The 20,206-nt window shown below is 47.8% G+C and overlaps 1 protein-coding gene across 1 annotated transcript in view; it reads right to left on the bottom strand.

Annotated features, from left to right (window-relative positions):
• LOC130380293 (bone morphogenetic protein receptor type-2-like) overlaps positions 1-20,206 on the bottom strand; it is a 104,106-nt gene that overhangs the window by 5,087 nt on the left and 78,813 nt on the right. The window contains 7 exon segments of the mRNA XM_056587455.1: positions 430-566; positions 2,012-2,159; positions 2,480-2,640; positions 6,978-7,092; positions 11,963-12,193; positions 14,959-15,050; positions 15,593-15,700. Coding sequence (XP_056443430.1) covers positions 430-566; positions 2,012-2,159; positions 2,480-2,640; positions 6,978-7,092; positions 11,963-12,193; positions 14,959-15,050; positions 15,593-15,700 — 992 coding nt within the window.

Raw genomic sequence — 20,206 nt, 5'->3', positions numbered from 1 at the left:
ATTGTACCCCAAACAAGCTAAATTTCACAACCCAACAGAACCTAGCTAAAGTCTACCCCAAACAGACTGCACTTTACAGAGCAACACAAACAAGGTAAACTACCAAAATCCAGCCAAACCTTCCACACCAACACAATGAGCCTTCTTGGGGGGGTTTGCACAACCAGCACAACCAGGCTAAACTACTACAACAAACAAAGAAACAGGCTAAACCCAACAATACTTTCAAATTAGACAGTAGCTTTACCGTATATCTGGACCTTTCTGGAAGGACTACAATTTTTATTTTTGTAACTTATTTTTAGGAATGACTATATTTTGCTACGTTTTGCACAAAACAGCTGACGGGTTGACTTGCACACACCCACGACTAAACGGGCTACACCCACACTTGCTAAGCCACACCCACACCCGCTAAGCCACACCCACCAGGCTGTTCTCCTTCCAGGCCTCAGGGAACTTGGGCCGCTGCTTCTCGCGTGACACCAGCACCTGCATGTCCTCGAACACGGGATGGTTCCCCGCCTCAGCCTGGAAGGCCACCTGGTACTCTGGGACAGACTCACCTGGAGAGGGAGGGGGAGATAGTGAGAGAGCCAGGAGGAGGGAGAGAGAATGAGAAAGAATGCGAGCAAGATCGAGAGAGAGTGAGCGAAAGAGATATGGGGAGGAGGAGGGGGGAGGCAGAGACAGGGAGAAAGACATGCAGGGAAAGAGAAAGAATAAGCAAGAAAAAGATAGAGAAAAAGGAAGGAGGTTAGGACCCACTGTAACAAAACAACTTTATTTAATAGAAACAAGGGAGGGACACGATCAACAGAGCATCGAATGCTTGGTCAAATGGCCGTCAAACTCGGGACCAAAGGCCTTCAAAGAAGATTTGGACTCTGTACGGCATAATTGTTGACCGCCCGGCAGACTCAACAGCTGCAGTCGATATGTGGACAAACGGAGAGACAAACAAAAACCCTGCAAACCTGAAGGTTGTTTGTTTAACTGTCGCCTCTAAATGAAAGAATGACTTCAAAGTCCATATCTTCTGAATGCGATGGATAACAACTACCCAGCATGCAATACTACATATGCTGACCACTTCAATGTTTCTTTATGCATCTCTCTCAACAGCAATGAGTTTTGCTCCCCTTCTACCAGTCTTTGTTATTTCTCTCTTCTCTGTCTCTCTCTCTCTACACCAAAGGGTTTTCCTCCCTCTCTCACAGTCTGTGTTATGCCTCTCTCTCTCTCTCTCTCTCTCTCTCTCTCTCTCTCTCTCTCTCTCTCTCTCTCTCTCTCTCTCTCTCTCTCTCTCTCTCTCTCTCTCTCTCTCTCTCTCTCTCTCTCTCTCTCTCCATCTTCTCATGTCTCTTTCTCTTTTGGTCTGTTGTGTTGTAGTTATATGGTGTGGGGTCGATGCGTTAATGGTGTTGTGCTGTTGTGTCTCAGTATTGTTTTCTTGTGTTGCGTCATATTGCACTGTATGGTAGTGTTGTAATAATGTTTTTTTGAGGGTCGTGTAATAGTGTTCCATATCTCAGTACAACAGGCCTGTACATGTTTTTACATTGTGTTGTATTGTAGTTTAGAATTATAGTATATAGTATAGTATAGTATAGTATAGTATAGTGTTATACTACCAGGGAAGAGGTCAATACACCAGGCCCAGGGCGTACATGTTGTGTAGTACTATTGTGTAGTACTATAGTATAGTGTAGTATTATAGTATAGTATAGTATAGTATAGTGTTATATTACCAGGAAAAAGGTAAGTACACCTCATGAAGGTCTCCCAGTACACCAGGCCCAGGGCGTACATGTTGTGTAGTACTATTGTGTAGTACTATAGTATAGTGTAGTATTATAGTATAGTATGGTGTTATATTACCAGGGAAGAGGTCAGTACACCTCATGAAGGTCTCCCAGTACACCAGGCCCAGGGCGTACATGTTGTGTAGTACTATTGTGTAGTACTATAGTATAGTGTAGTATTATAGTATAGTATGGTGTTATATTACCAGGGAAGAGGTCAGTACACCTCATGAAGGTCTCCCAGTACACCAGGCCCAGGGCGTACATGTCCACCTGTTTCAGGGCTGACTCACAGTCCCTCAGGTTGACCGCGCCCTCCAAGACCTCCGGGGCCATGTAGCGGATCGTACCAACCTGGGAGGACAGGGGGGAGAGGAGTGAGGACGTTGGACGAGGAGCATGGGGCTTTGGGGATTGAGGGAAAGATGGTCGAGAGAGAGAGAGAGAGAGAGAGAGAGAGAGAGAGAGAGAGAGAGAGAGAGAGAGAGAGAGAGAGAGAGAGAGAGAGAGAGAGAGAGAGAACATCGTGTCCGGCCCACAAACACACTTAAATTTAAAAGCCCCTTGTGAAATCCTTATCCTCTTCCCCACATCAGTTTCAGGAACAACAGAGACATTTTGTGGAACGCAACAGGAACACAAGGCGTGACTCCGCCTCTCTTCTGGGCGCTGACCTCGCTGATGGCAGCGTTGTCCTCCTCGCCGTGGCGCTGTGGGCGGTTCCCCGTGAGCTTCATGGAGAGGCCGAAGTCGATGATGACGCAGGCGCCGTCCGCCTTCACCAGGATGTTACGACTGTTCAGGTCCCGGTGGGAGACGGCGGGCTTGTACAGGTCTGGGGGAGGGAGGGAGGGAGGAGGGGGAAAGGTGTTAAGGCAGGAGGGAGGGAGGAGGGGAGAAAGGGAGGGAGAATGGGAGGGAGGGAGGGGGGGCGAAAAGGAGGGAGGGAGGGAGGGAGGGAGGGAGAGAGAGAAGGAGGGGGGAGAAAGGGAGGGAGAATGGGGGGAAAAGGAGGGAAGGAGGGAGAGAGGGAGGAGGGGAGGAAGGAGGGAGAGAGAATGGAGGAAGGGAGGGAGGGAGAGAGAGAGAGAGGACAGAAGGAGAGAGAGAGGGAGTTTACATTGTTATTTTTCCTTCGCATTTTTAACTGCTTTGGCAATGTCCGTGTTTATTTTCCATGCCAGTACAGCACTCTTGAATTTAATGGAATGAGTGAATGAAGAATAAAGAGGGAGGGAGGGAGGGAGGGAGGGAGGGAGGGAGACCGCGAGAGAGAGAGAGAGAGAGAGAGAGAGAGAGAGAGAGAGAGAGAGAGGAGAGAGAGATGAGAGAGAGAGAGAGAGAGAGAGAGAGGAGTGGGAGAGAAATAGATAGATGGAGAAATAGGGATAGTGACTCATATATCAATAGAGAGGGAGCGAATGATGGAGAGAGTGAGAGAGATAGCAATTATGGGACAATAAAAAAAATAAAGAAAGAGATGTACATCAGCAAAGCTACCAAATTAACATGTTGTCCATGATTCGTAATTCATAATGTGTATTGCTATTCATTATCCACTTTTAAATAAAGAGAAAATTAAGGAGGCTTCTTTGTCTGAAGTAAATAAACGCTGTTTGAATGTAATTTTACTTTTAACAAATTGAATCTCATAATCGTCCCACAATGAGATTAAAAGGGGTCTCTTGGTGCAATTCCACATTGGCCGCCAGAGGGCGCACGGTCACCGGAAGAGAGGCGCTGTAGTAGGGTCTGGCGGTTGCGGTAGTGCAGGCAGGGCTCGCAAGATACCAGAATAATCGGTATGTTCGAGGCCTCTCTCTCTCTCTCTCTCTCTCTCTCTCTCTCTCTCTCTCTCTCTCTCTCTCTCTCTCTCTCTCTCTCTCTCTCTCTCCCTTTCTCTCTCTCCCTCTCTCCCTCTCCCTCTCCCTCTCTCTCTCTCTCTCTCTCTCTCTCTCTCTCTCTCTCTCTCTCTCTCTCTCCAGTTAATAATCTCTCTCTTTCTCTGTGCATTATCTTCTTTCACTTTTGATCATCCAATTACCTGGGTCTCCATCTTTCTCCCCATTATCGTTATCTCCCTAAGCCTGCCTTGTTCTCTTTTTACATCATTTTAAAACGTCCCTTGTCCTCTCGCTAAATACATAATCATCTATTTAGTCAGTTCTCTCTCTCTCCCTCTCTCTGTCTCTCTCCCTCTCTCGCCACATCATAATCTTTATTCCTCGACTCTCCCTCTCTACACCATTCTCTATATTCCTGGTCCTCTCTCTCTCTGTCTGTCTCTCACTCCATCATTCTCTATAACCCTGCTCCTCTCTTTCAAGGTTTTTTTAAGAAACTAGCTTGTACAGCCATTTACATTTTAGTAGTTGCAGTTTCGGAAGGCGCCGCGCTTGTGCTCAGCAGATAAAAGTCCCTCTCTCTCTCTCCCTCTCTCTAAAATATTCTCTGTCCCTCTCCCTGTTGTCCACACCGTGTCCTAAGAGACTGGGTCTACAGTCTTGGGGAGGACTCCAGCAGTCCTCCATGTCAACAGGCCTTTGGCGTGGTTCAGATGTCAACAGGAGACGAGGAGGAGACACGGAAACAGGACCCAGAGAGAGAGGAAGAGAGAAAGAGGAGAGGACGAGAGACACACAGAGGGAAAGAAGAGATAGGAGAGAGAGAGAGAGAGAGAGAGAGAGAGAGAGAGAGAGAGATGAGAGAGAGAGAGAGAGAGAGAGAGAGGGAGAGAGAGAGAGAGAGAGAGAGAGAGAGAGAGAAGAGAGGTAGAGAGAGTGCTGACTGTCTGCATCAAATTAGATCCATTAGCCACAGGCCTGTCATCTGAAGCCAAGTTAGTCTCTCTCTCTCTCTCTCTCTCTCTCTCTCTCTCTCTCTCTCTCTCTCTCTCTCTCTCTCTCTCTCTCTCTGGTTGCCATAGAAGTGGCACAACTCTGTACTTTCTGTGTGTGTATGTGTGTGTGTAGGGGGGGGGGGGTTATGTGTTCCCTGTGTGTGGTTGTTTTTTCTCTGTGTGTCTGTCTACTCTGTTTGTGTGTCTGTGTGTCTGTCTGTGTTGTCTCTCTGTCTGTGTGTATGTATGTGTTTGTGTGTTTGGGTTCACTGTGGCGTCCTTGAAAATAAAGCCCTGAATGTGTGTGTGTGTGTACGCGTGCGTATGTGTGTCTGTGTGTGTGTGCATGTGAAAGAGACGGAGACAGAGAGAGAGAGACAGAGAGAGAGAGAGAGTGAGTCTGTTCGCATGAGAGTTTGTGTGGGTGTGTGTATGCCCATGGGAATGTGTGCTCGCTCATGGGAAAGTGTGTTTGACTATTAGCGGGAAAGTGTGTCAGGTTGTTGTGTGTGGGCCTTTCAGAGGAAACATGCATGTGTGAGTGATTATATCAGTGCGTGTGTGTGTGAACGCACATACAATTATATGTGTGTGATTATGTATTAGGGATGCACCGAAATCAAAATTCTTGGCCGAAACCGAATATGCTGAAACAGTTGGCCGAAAGCCGAAACCGAATACCGAATGTTGCTTTTGCTGTTTTTCATTCATTTTGCTTTAATTTTATACCATTGCATAAATCAAACAATTAAATGTCCTTTATAAACTTTTTTGTCTTGCTTTTCAATAAAAAATCAATTACAAATTGAATACAAAAATTGTATTTAATACTGAACGTTTTCTAACATTCCAGCAGACCTTATAGCAAGAATTTAAGAACAATGTACCTTTAAAGGGGACCTATTATGCTTCTCGACTTTTATGACCTATAAATGTTGTTTTAATGATTGATAGTCATGTTTAACCATGCACAAAAAACGATGTAGATTTTCGGGAAACTCTTCCTCTCATCTGGGCGCTTTCAGCATTCTCTGTCAACGCTCGGTTTCGTCCTTCTCCGCCCCCTCGCCCCCCTTCTGCCAACCCAACTCCATTGTGATTGGTGACCTTCCTTGAAGCGCGCACGGGCAGATTTGACCAGGCATATGGGGGCGCGGCAGGAGTGCCTCTACGTAGATGATTTCCCGGAAATGTGAACAAGTGAATTGCAAACGTTGTCCCGAGTGTTTAGCGCTCTGCACAGCCACCCCAGACTGTCAGCGGGGAATACGTCGAAATGCATGTACGTCATTATTTGACACTTTAGTATGGTTAAACATGACTATCAATCATTATAACAACGTTTATATGTCATAAAAGTCGAAAAAGCATAATAGGTCCCCTTTAAATAAATGAGTAAAGCATTTTTTTTTATTATTTTTTTTTTAAATAAAAAAGTTCTGTGTATTTCTTTCGGCCTTTTTACTCCTTCGGCCGAAAACGAAAATTATGTTTTGGGCCATATTCCGCCGAACATTTTCGGTGGCAGAATATTCGGTGCATCCCTATTATGTATATATCTGTGTGTATGAGCGCAGATATATATCGCCCGCCTCTGCCCCAACCTGTCAACTACCGCTGCTGCGACACTCATCCACGCTTTCATTTCATCCAGGCTTGACTACTGCAATGGTCTTCTCTACGGCACCACCAACAAAGTCCTCAAAAAACTTCAATATGTCCAGAACTCAGCTGCACGCCTCCTCACTGGTACCCGCTCCAGAGAACACATCACACCTGTCCTCCGTGAACTCCATTGGCTTCGAATTAAACACAGAATCAACTACAAAATCTTACTCATCACCTACAAGGCCCTCAACAGCCTAGCCCCCCCCTACCTTGCCGACCTCCTCCATCACCAAACCCCCTCCCGATTCCTCAGGTCCAATTCTGCCAACCTGCTACAAGTTCCACGGACTGAGCGACGGACTTGGGGTGATCAGGCCTTCTCAGTTGCTGCCCTCACCCTTTGGAATTCACTCCCCTCCCACATCAAAGTCTCTCCAACCCTCTCTTCTTTCAAATCTGCCCTCAAAACATACCTTTTCACACTAGCCTTCCCCACCTAACTCCCACCTTACTCTTCATGTTTAACCTCTGTTTTTCTGTTATTCCTAGTCTGTCTTACATAGTTTTGATAGGCCAATATGTAAAGCGTCTTAGAGTACCATATTAAGCGCTATATAAATTTCATTTATTATTATTATTATGTGAATCACTGTGTTAGCGTGTGCGTGTGTGTCTGTCAGTGTGCGTGTGTGTGTGTGTGTGTGTGTGTGGGGGGGGGGGCTCACCTCCTTTGCAGAGCTCGGTGTGGAGGTAGGCCAGGCCACGGGTCACAGAGTGCGCCAGCCTACAGCTGCTCCCCCAGTCGTTGGTCTGGAGGCCCAGGTAGCGGTTGAGAGAGCCCTGCACACAGCGGAGAGAGAGAGAGAGAGAGAGGGAGGGGGGTTAGGAGATGGGTAGTGAGGTGGTAGACAGAGAGAGACCAGAGAGAGCGAGAGAGACCAGATACAGACCAGAGATAGAGAGAACTGACAGAGAGAGACCAGAGATACCAGATAGAGACCAGAGAGAGTGAGACCAGACAGAGAGACCAGAGAGAGGGAGACCAGACAGAGAGACAAGAGAGAGGAGACCAGACAGAGAGACCAGAGAGAGGGAGACCAGACAGAGAGACAAGAGAGAGGGAGACCAGAAAGAGAGACAAGAGAGAGGGAGACCAGACAGAGACACCAGAGAGACAGAAAGAGACCGGAGAGGGACCATAGAGAGAGACAAGAGAGAGGGAGACCAGACAGAGAGACCGGATTAGAGACCAGAAGGAGACCAGAGAGACAGAAAGAGACCGGAGAAGGACCAGAGAGAGACCAGAGAGAGGAAGACCGGGGAGAGACAGAAAGGGACCAGAGAGACAGAAAAAGACCGGAGAGGGACCAGAGAGAGACCAGAGAGAGACCAGAGAGAGGGAGACCGGGGAGAGACAGAAAGGGACCAGAGAGACAGAAAAAGACCGGAGAGGGACCAGAGAGAGACCAGAGAGAGAGCAGAGAGAGACCAGAGAGAGGGAGACCGGGAAGAGACAGAAAGGGACCAGAGAGACAGAAAGAGACCGGAGAGGGACCAGAGAGAGACCAGAGAGAGACCAGAGAGAGACCAGAGAGAGGGAGACCGGGGAGAGACAGAAAGGGACCAGAGAGACAGAAAGAGACCGGAGAGGGACCAGAGAGAGACCAGAGAGAGACCAGAGAGAGGGAGACCGGGGAGAGACAGAAAGGGACCAGAGAGACAGAAAAAGACCGGAGAGGGACCAGAGAGAGACCAGAGAGAGACCAGAGAGAGGGAGACCGGGGAGAGACAGAAAGTGACCAGAGAGACAGAAAGAGACCGGAGAGGGACCAGAGAGAGACCAGAGAGAGGGAGACCGGGGAGAGACAGAAAGGGACCAGAGAGACAGAAAGAGACCGGAGAGGGAGGGAGACGGAGAGAGAAAGACCAGAGTGAGACCAGGGATGAATTAAAGAGTAATAGTGGAAAGACAAAGGTGTAGCAGAGGCAAGAGGGATGGATGATAAGAGGAAGATAAAGATAGAGGGTAAAGACGAGGAGGGCTGCGGAGGGGGAGGCAGGCAGGAAGTGAGCCGGGGAGAAGAAATCTGAGAGGAAACCAAGAAGAGCGCTGAGAACAGTAGACAGGAAGGAAGGGGAGGGGGGACACAAGGGGAGGGCCAGGGAGGACCGAAATAAAAAGAGAAACACGATGTCCAGCGTGGAGGTCACAATGGTTACAATGCTGGGCACGGTAGAGAGAGAGGGATGGAAAGAGAAAGATGAAGAGAGACAGAGACAGAGACAGAGAGAGAGAGAGAGAGAGAGAGAGAGAGAGAGAGAGAGAGAGAGAGAGAGAGAGAGAGAGAGAGACTCGCCAGGGTAACTTTAGGTTCAAATCATAAACATAAACATCTGCTCTTTGAGGTTCAAATCTCACACAACAGCACACATTAACCGATGCCTATCGACCTCTGTTGTTTTAGGTTCTGACCCCCAACTACAGCATAGATTAACCTCTGCTCTTCTGGGTTCCAGCCCTATTGTTAGCAGGCATCCACTCCTCCACAGACCCCAGTGTTCTGCAGATATCGTCCTCCACTACTCTGGGTTCAAACCCCCCAGTTTGGGCCTAGATGAGTCCCTGCTGCTCTGGGTTCAAGTCCCAGTGTTAGCAGAACACCGAGCCAGTGTTGTTTATGTAACCCTGTGCTCCAACCCCGGGGTGGAGACCGGCCAAGAGAACGTTTCCGCTTGAAGGATAAACACTCCACCCCGAGCGAGGCACGTACACACAAACACACGCACACACGCGTACGCAAAGACACGCACACACGTACATACACAAAGACGCACGCACAAAAACACACACACACACACACGTACACAACGACGCACGCACACAAACACACACTTTTGGTTGGAGCGTTACATTTTTGGGATTTTTTCATAATTGGGATGGTGTTGAGAAATCATTGGGTTATCAAGTTAAATTGGATGAGACTACTTCCCAGTCTCATCCATCAAACACTAAGCTGATGAGGCACAGGATAAAAACACACAATCTACCATTACCGCCGGTATACAAGAAGACAAACACACGTCCATGACGAATAAGCAAACACACAAATATTTGTATTCCTTTCATAAATTGAACACATGGAAAATTTCCCTGCCCTCCTTCCGCTAGCAAAGTCAATGTGATTACTAACCGTTCATTTTAAATAGATCCTATTACCGGTCTGGAATGAGCAGATACGCAATGCCTGTTCCACAGAGGACCCATGCCTTCTCCTTGCCCTCCTCGCCATGACAACACAGAAAGCTAGCAGCGTCAACCCCCCCCCATGCATAATGGACTCCTTTCATAGGCTGGCATGGGTCAGGTGACCGCTAATGCGGCGTCTGAATGGCTGAGAGCGAGGCAACTCCTTATTAAACGGGAACACGCATGAGAGTCTTAACAGGGGGGGAAGGTTGTTGACTGATTTAGCGCTTTATCTGTTTGTTTCAGGGGCTAAAATCGAAGCACACGCACCCGTTCTTTATCCACCTCTCGCACAGACGGGCATACCGTCAACTGGTTTGTCTCGTGCGATGGGATATAAATGTCTAGACTTTATTTTGTATTTCTGCGTTCCGAACAAACAGCTCCCTTTTCATCGGCTGTTGAATTGGAAACACAGGAAACACAGTGCAGGCTCGAAGGAAGGTCTCGCATCGGATATTGAATGGAATATATTTATCAGAAATAGAAATTGGCCTCCTCAGGCCGTCTCATAAAACTGCAAAGGAAACTTTCAAAAGACAGGTAAAATTTAGGAAATGTATCTTGACGATATTCTCCAGTTAATCAACGGTCAGATAAAGAGAGAAATGTCTCGAGTATAACATGACATAATATCATATAATGCATTTACAATTATGCTTCTGGAAAGTATAAAATAAATACAATCATTCTAAATTGAATAATAATCCCAAACCCTCATGAATTGGGATTCTTTTAGGACGGCTCTATCACAGGACGACATAAATGAAATATTTCTAGAAAGTACAACCAAATGTTTTTCCCCGTTGACCGGAAAATACCACTGCGGCGTTCCACTGGAATGCCGTTCCCATGGAAGTTAGTTACACATCGTTGTTCTTAACACGATGACGCAACCGCATCGCTTTGAATCATTCCGGTTGGGCAAAGACCACAGCACCCTTCATCGTCTGACATGTGCATACACACATACACGCACGCATGAAGGCAAACACACACACACACACACACACACACACACACACGCACACACGCACACACACACACACACACACACACACACACACGTCATATTCTGTTTATCTGGCCCTCCACCCTTTTGTTTTTCCTCAACTGTGTTCTTCTAATATTGAGTCAGTTATCTGTGTTTACTCTCCCTTGTCAAAATTATGTTAAAGGGAAACTTCACCCATTTCCATTAAGCTTTGTATCGTTAGAAACCCACTCATATTTTTGAATGGTCGTGCATCATTCCCTTATTTTCTGGGGAGACTGGAGAGATCCGTATCGATCTCCAACACTCTAAGATGACGCAATATGACGATTTTTGCGTAGAAGTAAATAGGAAGTGTAAGAGGGGAGGATTCTCGTAAGACTACAAGCACTATTCCCACCCCTCTATAGGGGGTGGGACCCACTGTCGCTACAGACCTGTTAGAGCAGTGCCAGTGGGTGGGACTTCACCAGCAGAAACTAACATCCACAGCGTCCGAAGCTAAGCTAACAGAGGCTGTTGATAAAGCTGAAGTACAATGGCGGAAGGTACTGGATCTGACATAGAAGATGGCACTATGCAAAAGTTCACCTTTTCGAAAGAAATACAAACGAGGACTAATTCACTGAGTTCACCAACTAATACTCTTCACTAGAAATGTTGTGTGAAATGATTTTCAAGCAGTCCGGTATCAGCTTGGTAGATGGAACAGCGAGCGAGGTGTCCGATAGGCGGAGATCTAGATCAGCGGGGGTGGCCTGCGAAGCTGTGCATCGTGGTGCATGGTGGGAGTTGTTGTTATCAATCCACAAGCGCCAAAAAGTCACTTTCTGCCTTTCCTCGGTCAAGACGGCACCAAATTAGAATTTTATTTTATTATTCGACTACATATAGGACCCAATTTCCATACATATTCATGCCTCCACCGGTGAAATGCTCCTTTAAAAAAGTCAAACATTTGCGGTTGTAAGGTCAACATTAGCGAAGCCACCTCACTGTGAAAGAAACATACGGGTGTTTCCTTTGCTTCGACTGGGTCACCAAGACCAAATATGGGCGGAGCTAACCCCACTGCGTTCCAACCGACACTCTTGCTCCGTCCGATCAAAACTTTGACCATAGATCACCCCCAATGATGCCATCCGACCACTCAAATCAACCCTATTCCTCTCCCCCAAAAAAACATGTAATTATTCCGCACAACAGCTTGTCCATGGTGACTTCCGAAAGCGTAAAGCAGCCAACCCCTGAAGAGCTTGATTGGGGAGCTAGCTTGAGGAGCTCGCATGGGGCGCTAGCTTGAGGTGCTAGCTTTGGGCGCTATCTTGGGACGCTCATAGATATATATCTTGACTAGACGTCGCCTGAGCTGCGCTGTTCAGTGGAACGTATGCGTCAATGCTGCCGCCATCTTGCCGCGGGGTAACCACCCACCTGAATCGACGCACACAGGCTCCGGCTGTACTCACGTGGGGGTAGTAGTCCATGACCAGCAGGTACTCGGTGCGCGCGTCGGCGCCGGTGCGCTCGTCGGCCGCCACGAAGCGCGCGATGTTGTCGTGCTCCAGCAGGGGGAGCCGGTAGATGGAGCACTCGTTGAGGAAGTTCTGCCGGTTGGCCGCCGTGAACACCTTGACCGCCACCTGCCGCTCGTCCAGCGAGCCGCAGTACACGGCGCCGTAGCGGCCACGCCCGATCAGCTGAGGGGGGAGGAGGGAGCGGGGGGGGTACAGAGAGAGATAGAGAGAGAGGAGGTCGTCAGGTTTTGGTCGTAGGTAAGGTCGAAGGTGTACGGTTTTATGTGCCCCGACTGTCAAACTGATCCCCGAGCCGAGGAAGGCGTCGGTATTGGATTCAGAGCGACAGCCAGATGGAGACGGACAGAGATGAGACGGGCAGAGATGAGACAGATAGAGTTACAGCGAGGAATGGAGACGATTTGTGAAGCAGGTGTTTCAATTATTTCTCACTTCATAACCGACCCGTCGGGCAAGTGTCTGCCAGACACCGAGAGACGAACGGGAGAGAGAGAAATGTGACTTCAAACAACAAGCCCTTTAAATGTCGCCATCCTCCCTTCCCCCCCAAACAAAGAGCTCGCAGACAGGCAGACGGACGGACCCACACACAGGTAGACAGACAGATAAACTGGAGGATAAAACGCCCTCCTCACTTTTCTCTCCCTCTCTTTCAGATGTAGAAAGTGTCACAGGCTAAGAGAGAGGCAGACAGACAGACAGACAGACGGGCAGGCAGACAGACAGACAGACAGACAGACAGACGGACAGACGGGCAGACGGGCAGACAGACAGACAGACAGACAGTGTACAGACAGGAGGACAGGCGCCCAGACACACCGGGTACTACAGACAGGGCACAGAAGCAGTTTGGAGCTCTGTCAGAAAGGATTAACTGTGCGGTTTGAGCATTAATCACAGAGGCGTCCAAGAAAGCCCTGTTTACACCCCGCCACAGACACATCTGCACCACCCAGATCTCCGTCAGGAATACTGAGCGTCCCTTGTGTGTGTGTTTAGTGTGTGTCTCCGGGTGCACGTGTTTTAGCGCATCGCTAGGCGGTCATCTCAGCCTCCGTTGAACGATTGCAAACATAGAAGCAATCGCAATAAATCCTCCGCCACCCACACAACCAAAAAAATAAGGAGTCGAAAAGAGACCCCACTCTCGCCTCACGTCGTGTTACAATAGCCAAGGGTCCGCTTGTTTTGACTGCCACTGCGGCCCCTAGCCAGCTCAGCTAAGCGCCCTTTCACCACCGCCCGCACACCTGGGGCCCATAGTTTGATAAGCCACCAAGGGCAAGCGCGCTCGCTCTCGCTCTCTCTCTCTCTCTCTCTCTCTCTCTCTGAGAACAGAAGAACAAGGTGTCCTTGTTTAGTGTTTGCTTTGTGTTGGGTATTCTATGACTTCGTTTTGTGGTGTTGTTTTTTTCATCCACAGTGTGTTAAGCACGTTGAATGCCAGACGTTATCAAAGATGCCGGTCTCTGTGAAGATCCATACAGACCTGTTTCTGAGTGGGCTTTGGAGGTTGCGTATGGAAAAAAAATAAAACAGACGCCGGCTTGGTGACGCATGCTAAAATAAACTAATGCTGGCTCAAGTGTTCTGTCTTGTCTCTCTCTCGGTGTGTCGCTTTGTGTGTTAGTGTGTGTCTCTGTGTTAGTCCGTGTATCTGTCTGTGTGTCTATGTGTGTGTGTGTGTGTGTGTGTGTGTGTGTGTGTGTGTGTGTGTGTGTGTGTGTGTGTGTGTCTGTGTGTCTGTGTGAGTGTGTGTGTGTGATTCTGTGTGTGTGTGATTCTGTGTGTGTGTGTTTCTGTGTATCCGTATATATCTCGATAAATACGCCGGCGGAAGTGACCGGTGCTTTTCATCTCGTTGTTGAACAAGACTAAAAATACCTCCTTCATAATGTGGACCTGTCTGGGCACGCAGTCACGAAGCGGCTGCACACGCCTTCAGTGTGGGCTTAACCACACACAAACACACACACACACACACATTAAAGAGAGAATAGGTATGTACACGCACGCACACACACACACACACACACACTTATTCATTATCGCCTGTTTTGGTTTCTGAAAACATGCACGCTCAAGACTTCCTCTCCCAGGAAAGAAAAGTACACGTGAGTGGTGACACTGATGACCCCGCCCAAGTGTGTACCGGCACCGCACACCTCCCAGAACAATGCCTGAGATCCTTTCATGATATCATGTAGTCTCTCTCGCTCTCTCTCTCTCTCCCTTTCTCTCTCCAGGTGTCTGTGGTAATGCCGGAGCATCAGTGATAACTAGGGATGCACCGAAATGAAAATTCTTGGCCGAAACCGAAACCGAATATACTGAAACAGTTGGCCGAAAGCCGAAACCGAATACCGAATGTGGCTTTTGCTGTTTTTCATTCAGTTTGCTTTAATTTTTCACCATTGCATAAATCAAACAATTAAATGTCCTTTATAAACTTTTTTGTCTTGCTTTTCAATAAAAAAATCAATAACAATTTTGATACAAAATATTTATTTCATACTGAACGTTTTCTAACATTCCAGCAGACCTTATAGCAATAACTTAAGAACAATGTACCTTTAAATAAATGAGTAAAACGATATTTTTATTTTATTTTTTTAAATCAAAAATAAAAATGTTCAGTGTATTATTTTAGACCTTTTTACTACTTCGGCCGAAACCGAAAATTATGTTTTGGGCCATTTTCGACCGAACATTTTCGTTGGCCGAATATTCGGTGCATCCCTAGTGATAACTGAACACACACTTTGGGATAGTAAGCCCTACAGCCAGTAAATAATACAATAGACTGAAGAGAGAGGAGAGAGACTGACAGAGAGGCAGACAGACAGAGAGAGACAGTCAGACAGACGCTGAGCAGCAATAAAGAGAGAGAGAGAAAGAGAGAGCGAGGGTGATAGAGAGACACTGACCTCCAGCAGCTTAAGGTTGTCGAGATCCAGGGAGCTCTCTGAGCCTGCGGCCTCCATCATGTTCAGGTTGTGAAGTCCCTGATTACAACCTCCTGTTGACACATACACATGATTAAACACAAACACACACAATTAAGACACACACACACACACACACACACACACACACACACACACACACACACACACACACACACACACACACACACACACACACACACACACACACGTGGAGGCACACGTATTACAAACACAGTAATACAAACCAAAAACATGAGGCACACAAATTCCAAAATGCGAAAACACACATACACAAACCGTTGCATACATGCACACCCACATCAATAAAAACACACACACACACACACACACACACACACACACACACACACACACACACACACACACACACACACACACACACACACACACACACACACACACACACACACACACAGCATTAACCAGAGCTTTATTCGGTCAGAACAAAACACAGACAGTAAGTCTGTTCAAACCATGAAAAAAAATCAAACCCAAAAAAGCAGACATTAGGGAATAAAGAACAAACAAAAAGTAAACACAGAGCCTGTTTATAAAATAAGCTCAGTGATGAAACACTGTCATGGCAACTCACCACGCATCATGCGGTACCCGAAGAGCGCCGCCGCAGCGACCACGGCCAGAACGGACACGGACGCCAGGGCGATGATCACCGTCTCCTCGTATTGCAGCGTGCGGCCGTCTGGAGGGCAGAGGAGGTCAGAGGTCAGGGGTCAGGCTCGGTCGTCAGGTCGATGATGTTTTTGTGGGGGGCGAGGGATCCGTGTGTGTGTGTGTGTGTGTGTGTGTGTGTGTGTGTGTGTGTTTCTGTGAGTATGTCTGTTTGTCTGTGTGTGTCTGTGAGTATATGGCAGTGTGTGTGTGTGTGTGTGTGTGTGTGTGTGTGTGTGTGTGTGTGTGTGTGTGTGTGTGTGTGTGTGTGTGTGTGTGTGTGTGTGTGTGTGTGTGTGTGTGTGTGTGTGTGTGCTGCTGTTTATGGCTGTCTCTAAAGAACGGGTCCCATCCATTGGGACCCGTCGTGTTAAACACAGACAGAGGCTGCGTTCCAAATCACATTTGTTATTTTTACTTGGATACGTACTGCAGCTACCCTTACAAAGTACATACTGGTGCACACAGTGTGCGATTGGGTCATACTTCAGGGGATTTCACTGATTGGCACACCTGTAGTGCAACACATTATCCTTCCCGGGCTCAGTCGATGTAACGGGCCTTTTTGGCTATTGCCAAAAAGCATGCTGGCTTTTCAAACTACATAAAACGATCGGATGTAGTACAACATCCTGCTATTTATTACATACTTCCTTTCCCATTCAACGAATTGGGTTAAAACGATGTATGTGTGCGTGCGTGCGTGCGTGTGTGTGTGCGCGTGTGCGTGCGTGCGTGTGTGTGTGTGTGTGTGTTTCTGTGAGTATGTCTGTGACTGTGTGTGTGTGTGTGTGTGTGTGTGTGTGTGTGTGTGTGTGTGTGTGTGTGTGTGTGTGTGTGTGTGTGTGTGTGTGTGTGTGTGTGTGTGTGTGTGTCTGTGTGCGTACGCGTGTATGTGTCTGCTGCTTTGTATGGCTGTCTCTAAAAGAACGGGTCAATGATTAGGAACCACACAGAAACACTCTCACATGCAGGTCATGCAATTGTGTGTGTGACCTGCATGCATTTTGTGCGTGTGTGTCTGTGTGTGTAGGGGTCAGATGAGGTTGAGTAAAAAATCTAGCATGAAGCATGACCAACATTCAGAGAACAAGAAGACAAGGAGGGATGGTGGAAGGAGGGAGAGAGGAGGGAGGGAGAGAGGGGGGGGTGGAGAGACAGACATCATGGGTTGGAAGAAGGGAGGATCTTCTCTCGCAAAATCTTCTCTTCTTCGTGCTTTTTGACTGTTCACCAGTACATTTGTGTGCGTATGTGTATGTGTATGTGTGTGTGTGTGTGTGTGTGTGTGTGTGTGTGTGTGTGTGTGTGTGTGTGTGTGTGTGGTCAGATGTTTCACACTTTCAGGTTGTTGTGTGGTTCAGTAAGCTGCGGTATCTGTATACTGCAGCGATTTCAACAACACATTCGTAAGCAGGTTTAAAACTGAGAAAAATAAAAAGATTCAACCAAGCTGCTGCTTGTTTTGAATTAGCAAAACACACAAACACCCCTAGAGACACACCACTGCTAGAGACACACACACCTCTAGAAACACACACAGACAGCACTAGGCACACATACAGCGCTAGAGAACAGCACATACACAAGCCGAGATATTAACGCACACGCAGCTAGAGACATGGACACACACACACACACACAAACACCACAAGAGACACACACCTACACATAGCGCTTGAGAAACACACACACACACGCCGTGAGACAAATGCACACACACACACACACACACACACACAGCTAGAGATGTGCAAACACATTGCAAGAGACACACACAGTGCTCGAGAAAACAGGCAGATACATCGCTAGAGAAGCACACAGACGCACACACCACTAGAGACAAACTAAAGCACACGGCTAGAGACGCACACGCACACGCACACACACACACCGAGACCCACACACACCAGGTGTCCGTGCGGCCGCGTCAGAGCACGGGGGTGAGAGGCCATGAGAGTGACTGTGTGTACGTGTGACTAAAACCGCAGCAGTAAACAAGCGTTGCCGTGGTGACGGGGCAGACGGACAGCAGCAGCGTTTAATAATGGATGGTTTGAGCAGAGCTCCGGGGCAGCACCGAGTGAGGTTCAGGTTCCCACACACACACACGTTGACAAAAGTATGCTATATGTGAATGAATACTGATTTAATTCTAGTCCATATACACACATTGTTATTGGTCGGATGGTCGCTGGTTTCACTTTCAAGGAGAAAAGTGCTTCTGAATCCATTATTCTCGGGTGCGGGGGGGAAATACGCAGACCGATGTATATTATTCTGGAGTTTGAGTGAAAAAAATGTATATTGTGTAAGAAATCACATCGATTATGAACAAAACATATAATTTAAATATATTTTATGCAACAAATGTGTTCTTCTTAATTGAGACCATAATTCAATAAGGTTGTCTTGGCTCCGAGCGGTTTTCTGATCACAGATCACCACAGCCGAGACGGCGTATCATCTCAAGAACAATATTCATATTTTTTAAAATTTCATGAGGTCTGTGATGCTCTGTCAACTTTCGCTTTCAACTCTGGATAGGCTTTGGGTGTCAACCAATCAGAAGTGGCCCCCTTGGCATGCATCACAGCCCCATCCATTGAGAGCCATCGTGTTAAACACAGACCGAGACGTACTGCATCTACCCTTATAAAGTACAAAGTACATACTGGTGCACTCAGTGTGCATACGATTGGGTAATACTTCAGGGGATTTCAATGATTAGCACAACTGCAGTGCAACACATTATTCTTCCCGGGCTCAGTCGATGCGACGGGCCTTTTTGGCTATTGCCAAAAGTATGTTGGCTTTTCAAACTACAAAATACGACCAGACGTAGTTCAACATCCTGCTTGACATACTTCCTGTCCCATACTATGAATTGGGATAAACAAAATCTTTCTCGGGGATCCTAAATCGTCTGGTAGTATGGGTTTTGGAACACAGATCAAGATCAAGAAAGACCCAAACTCAAATCTCCCGACGCCTTCCCTCCGTCTCTCTTCCAGAGGCGGCGCTCTGCCACTCTCGGACAGAGAGTGGCTCCTAATGCACGCCTGAATTCCAACAAACAGCACTTGGTGATGTTTGGGCTACCAACTAGCATTCACTCAGTGGGCCAGTTGGTTCTTCTGGTCTGGCGTTACGGTGGCAGAGATTGTCCTCTGTGATCGATTGGTCAGAGATTAGTTCACGTTTCGGCCTAGGTTATACTTTGATTAATGGCCTTACTGTATAAACACACACACACACAAACGCGCGAGTGTGTTTAACCAAAGACTCATACACGCCCCCTTGTTTTAACTGTTGTTATACAAAGTAACAGTAAGACCCCACACACACACACAAACACAGAGCAGACATAACGCAAAAACACACAAACACCGGATGGTGTGTACACTGATTGATCGCAATCCTCTACCCCAATGGAGCAGGGGAACTCAGGGTCTACCCACAATCAGATCTCTGCAATCACCAAGGCGCTCTCTCCCCCCCTCTCAGACACCCCGTCATCGCATGGAATGCAGCGTGGCAGCATGCAAGCGGCGCCCAACATCTGCGTGCGTGTGTGTGCGTGAGAGTGTGTGTTTATGCCTGCTCATGTCTGCTGTTTGTTTATTCTCGTGTCTGGGCGTGTGTGTGCGTGTCTGGGCGTCTGTGTGTCTGTGTGTGTCTGAAGGCCTAGCCGCCTCACTGTTGCGCAAAAAAACCTGGAGTACAGGAAGGAAGAGACGCCGCGCCTTGGTCTCGTCGCCGCGGAAACCAGACCGCATTTCCGTACGCCTGGGCCGAATTAAAAGCACGCCGACACATTCTTCATGGCAACACTCGGAGTAGGGCCTGCGTATTCCCCCCCCCCAAGGAATGGGGGGGGGGGGGGGTGTTAGCCCACAATGCAACGCTGCTGCCGGCTCATCTGCGACTAACGGCGATTCCGGTTCACTCTACCCACAATCCATTGCTCTAATGGACGCCAACAGCATGGAACCACTCGGAGCCATCTCCGACGGAGGAAATGGGGTGTGTGAGTGTGTGTGGGTAAGTGTCGGGGAGGATTGGGTTGGAAAAAGATTGGTGAGTCTAGATATTCCAAAAACATCCTTTTTCCACCCCCACCCTCATCTATCTGACTCCATCGCCTCCCCTCTCCCTTCGCTACCATTGTTCCATGTCCAGTTTTGCGCCGCCTCAATTAATTCCCGACTTACGTCGACCGAAACTACAGATTCCGAAGGTTTTCATCTTTTCTGTAATGTTATTTTCCTCCTACACTGACCTAATTAGAGGAGGGAGTTTAGAGCCCGAGCACACAAAGAAGAACGTCCAAAAGGCAGACAATGATAGACGAGGGGATTCCGAATTAACGAGTACCCCGGAGGGAAATAAAATCGGTTAATCCGATCAACAACCGCAGGAGGGGAGCCCGGGAAAACACGATGGATTCACCGAATAAAAAGTGCCGGAGGAGACGCCGCGACCCATAAAAGCCAAACGGAAGAGAGAGAGAGAGAAAGGGAATTGGATAATAACG

The sequence above is a fragment of the Gadus chalcogrammus genome, chromosome 4 (genome assembly GCF_026213295.1).
Source record: "Gadus chalcogrammus isolate NIFS_2021 chromosome 4, NIFS_Gcha_1.0, whole genome shotgun sequence".
Classification (NCBI taxonomy): Eukaryota; Metazoa; Chordata; class Actinopteri; order Gadiformes; family Gadidae; genus Gadus; species Gadus chalcogrammus.
This window is presented reverse-complemented; position numbering and strand designations above follow the sequence as displayed.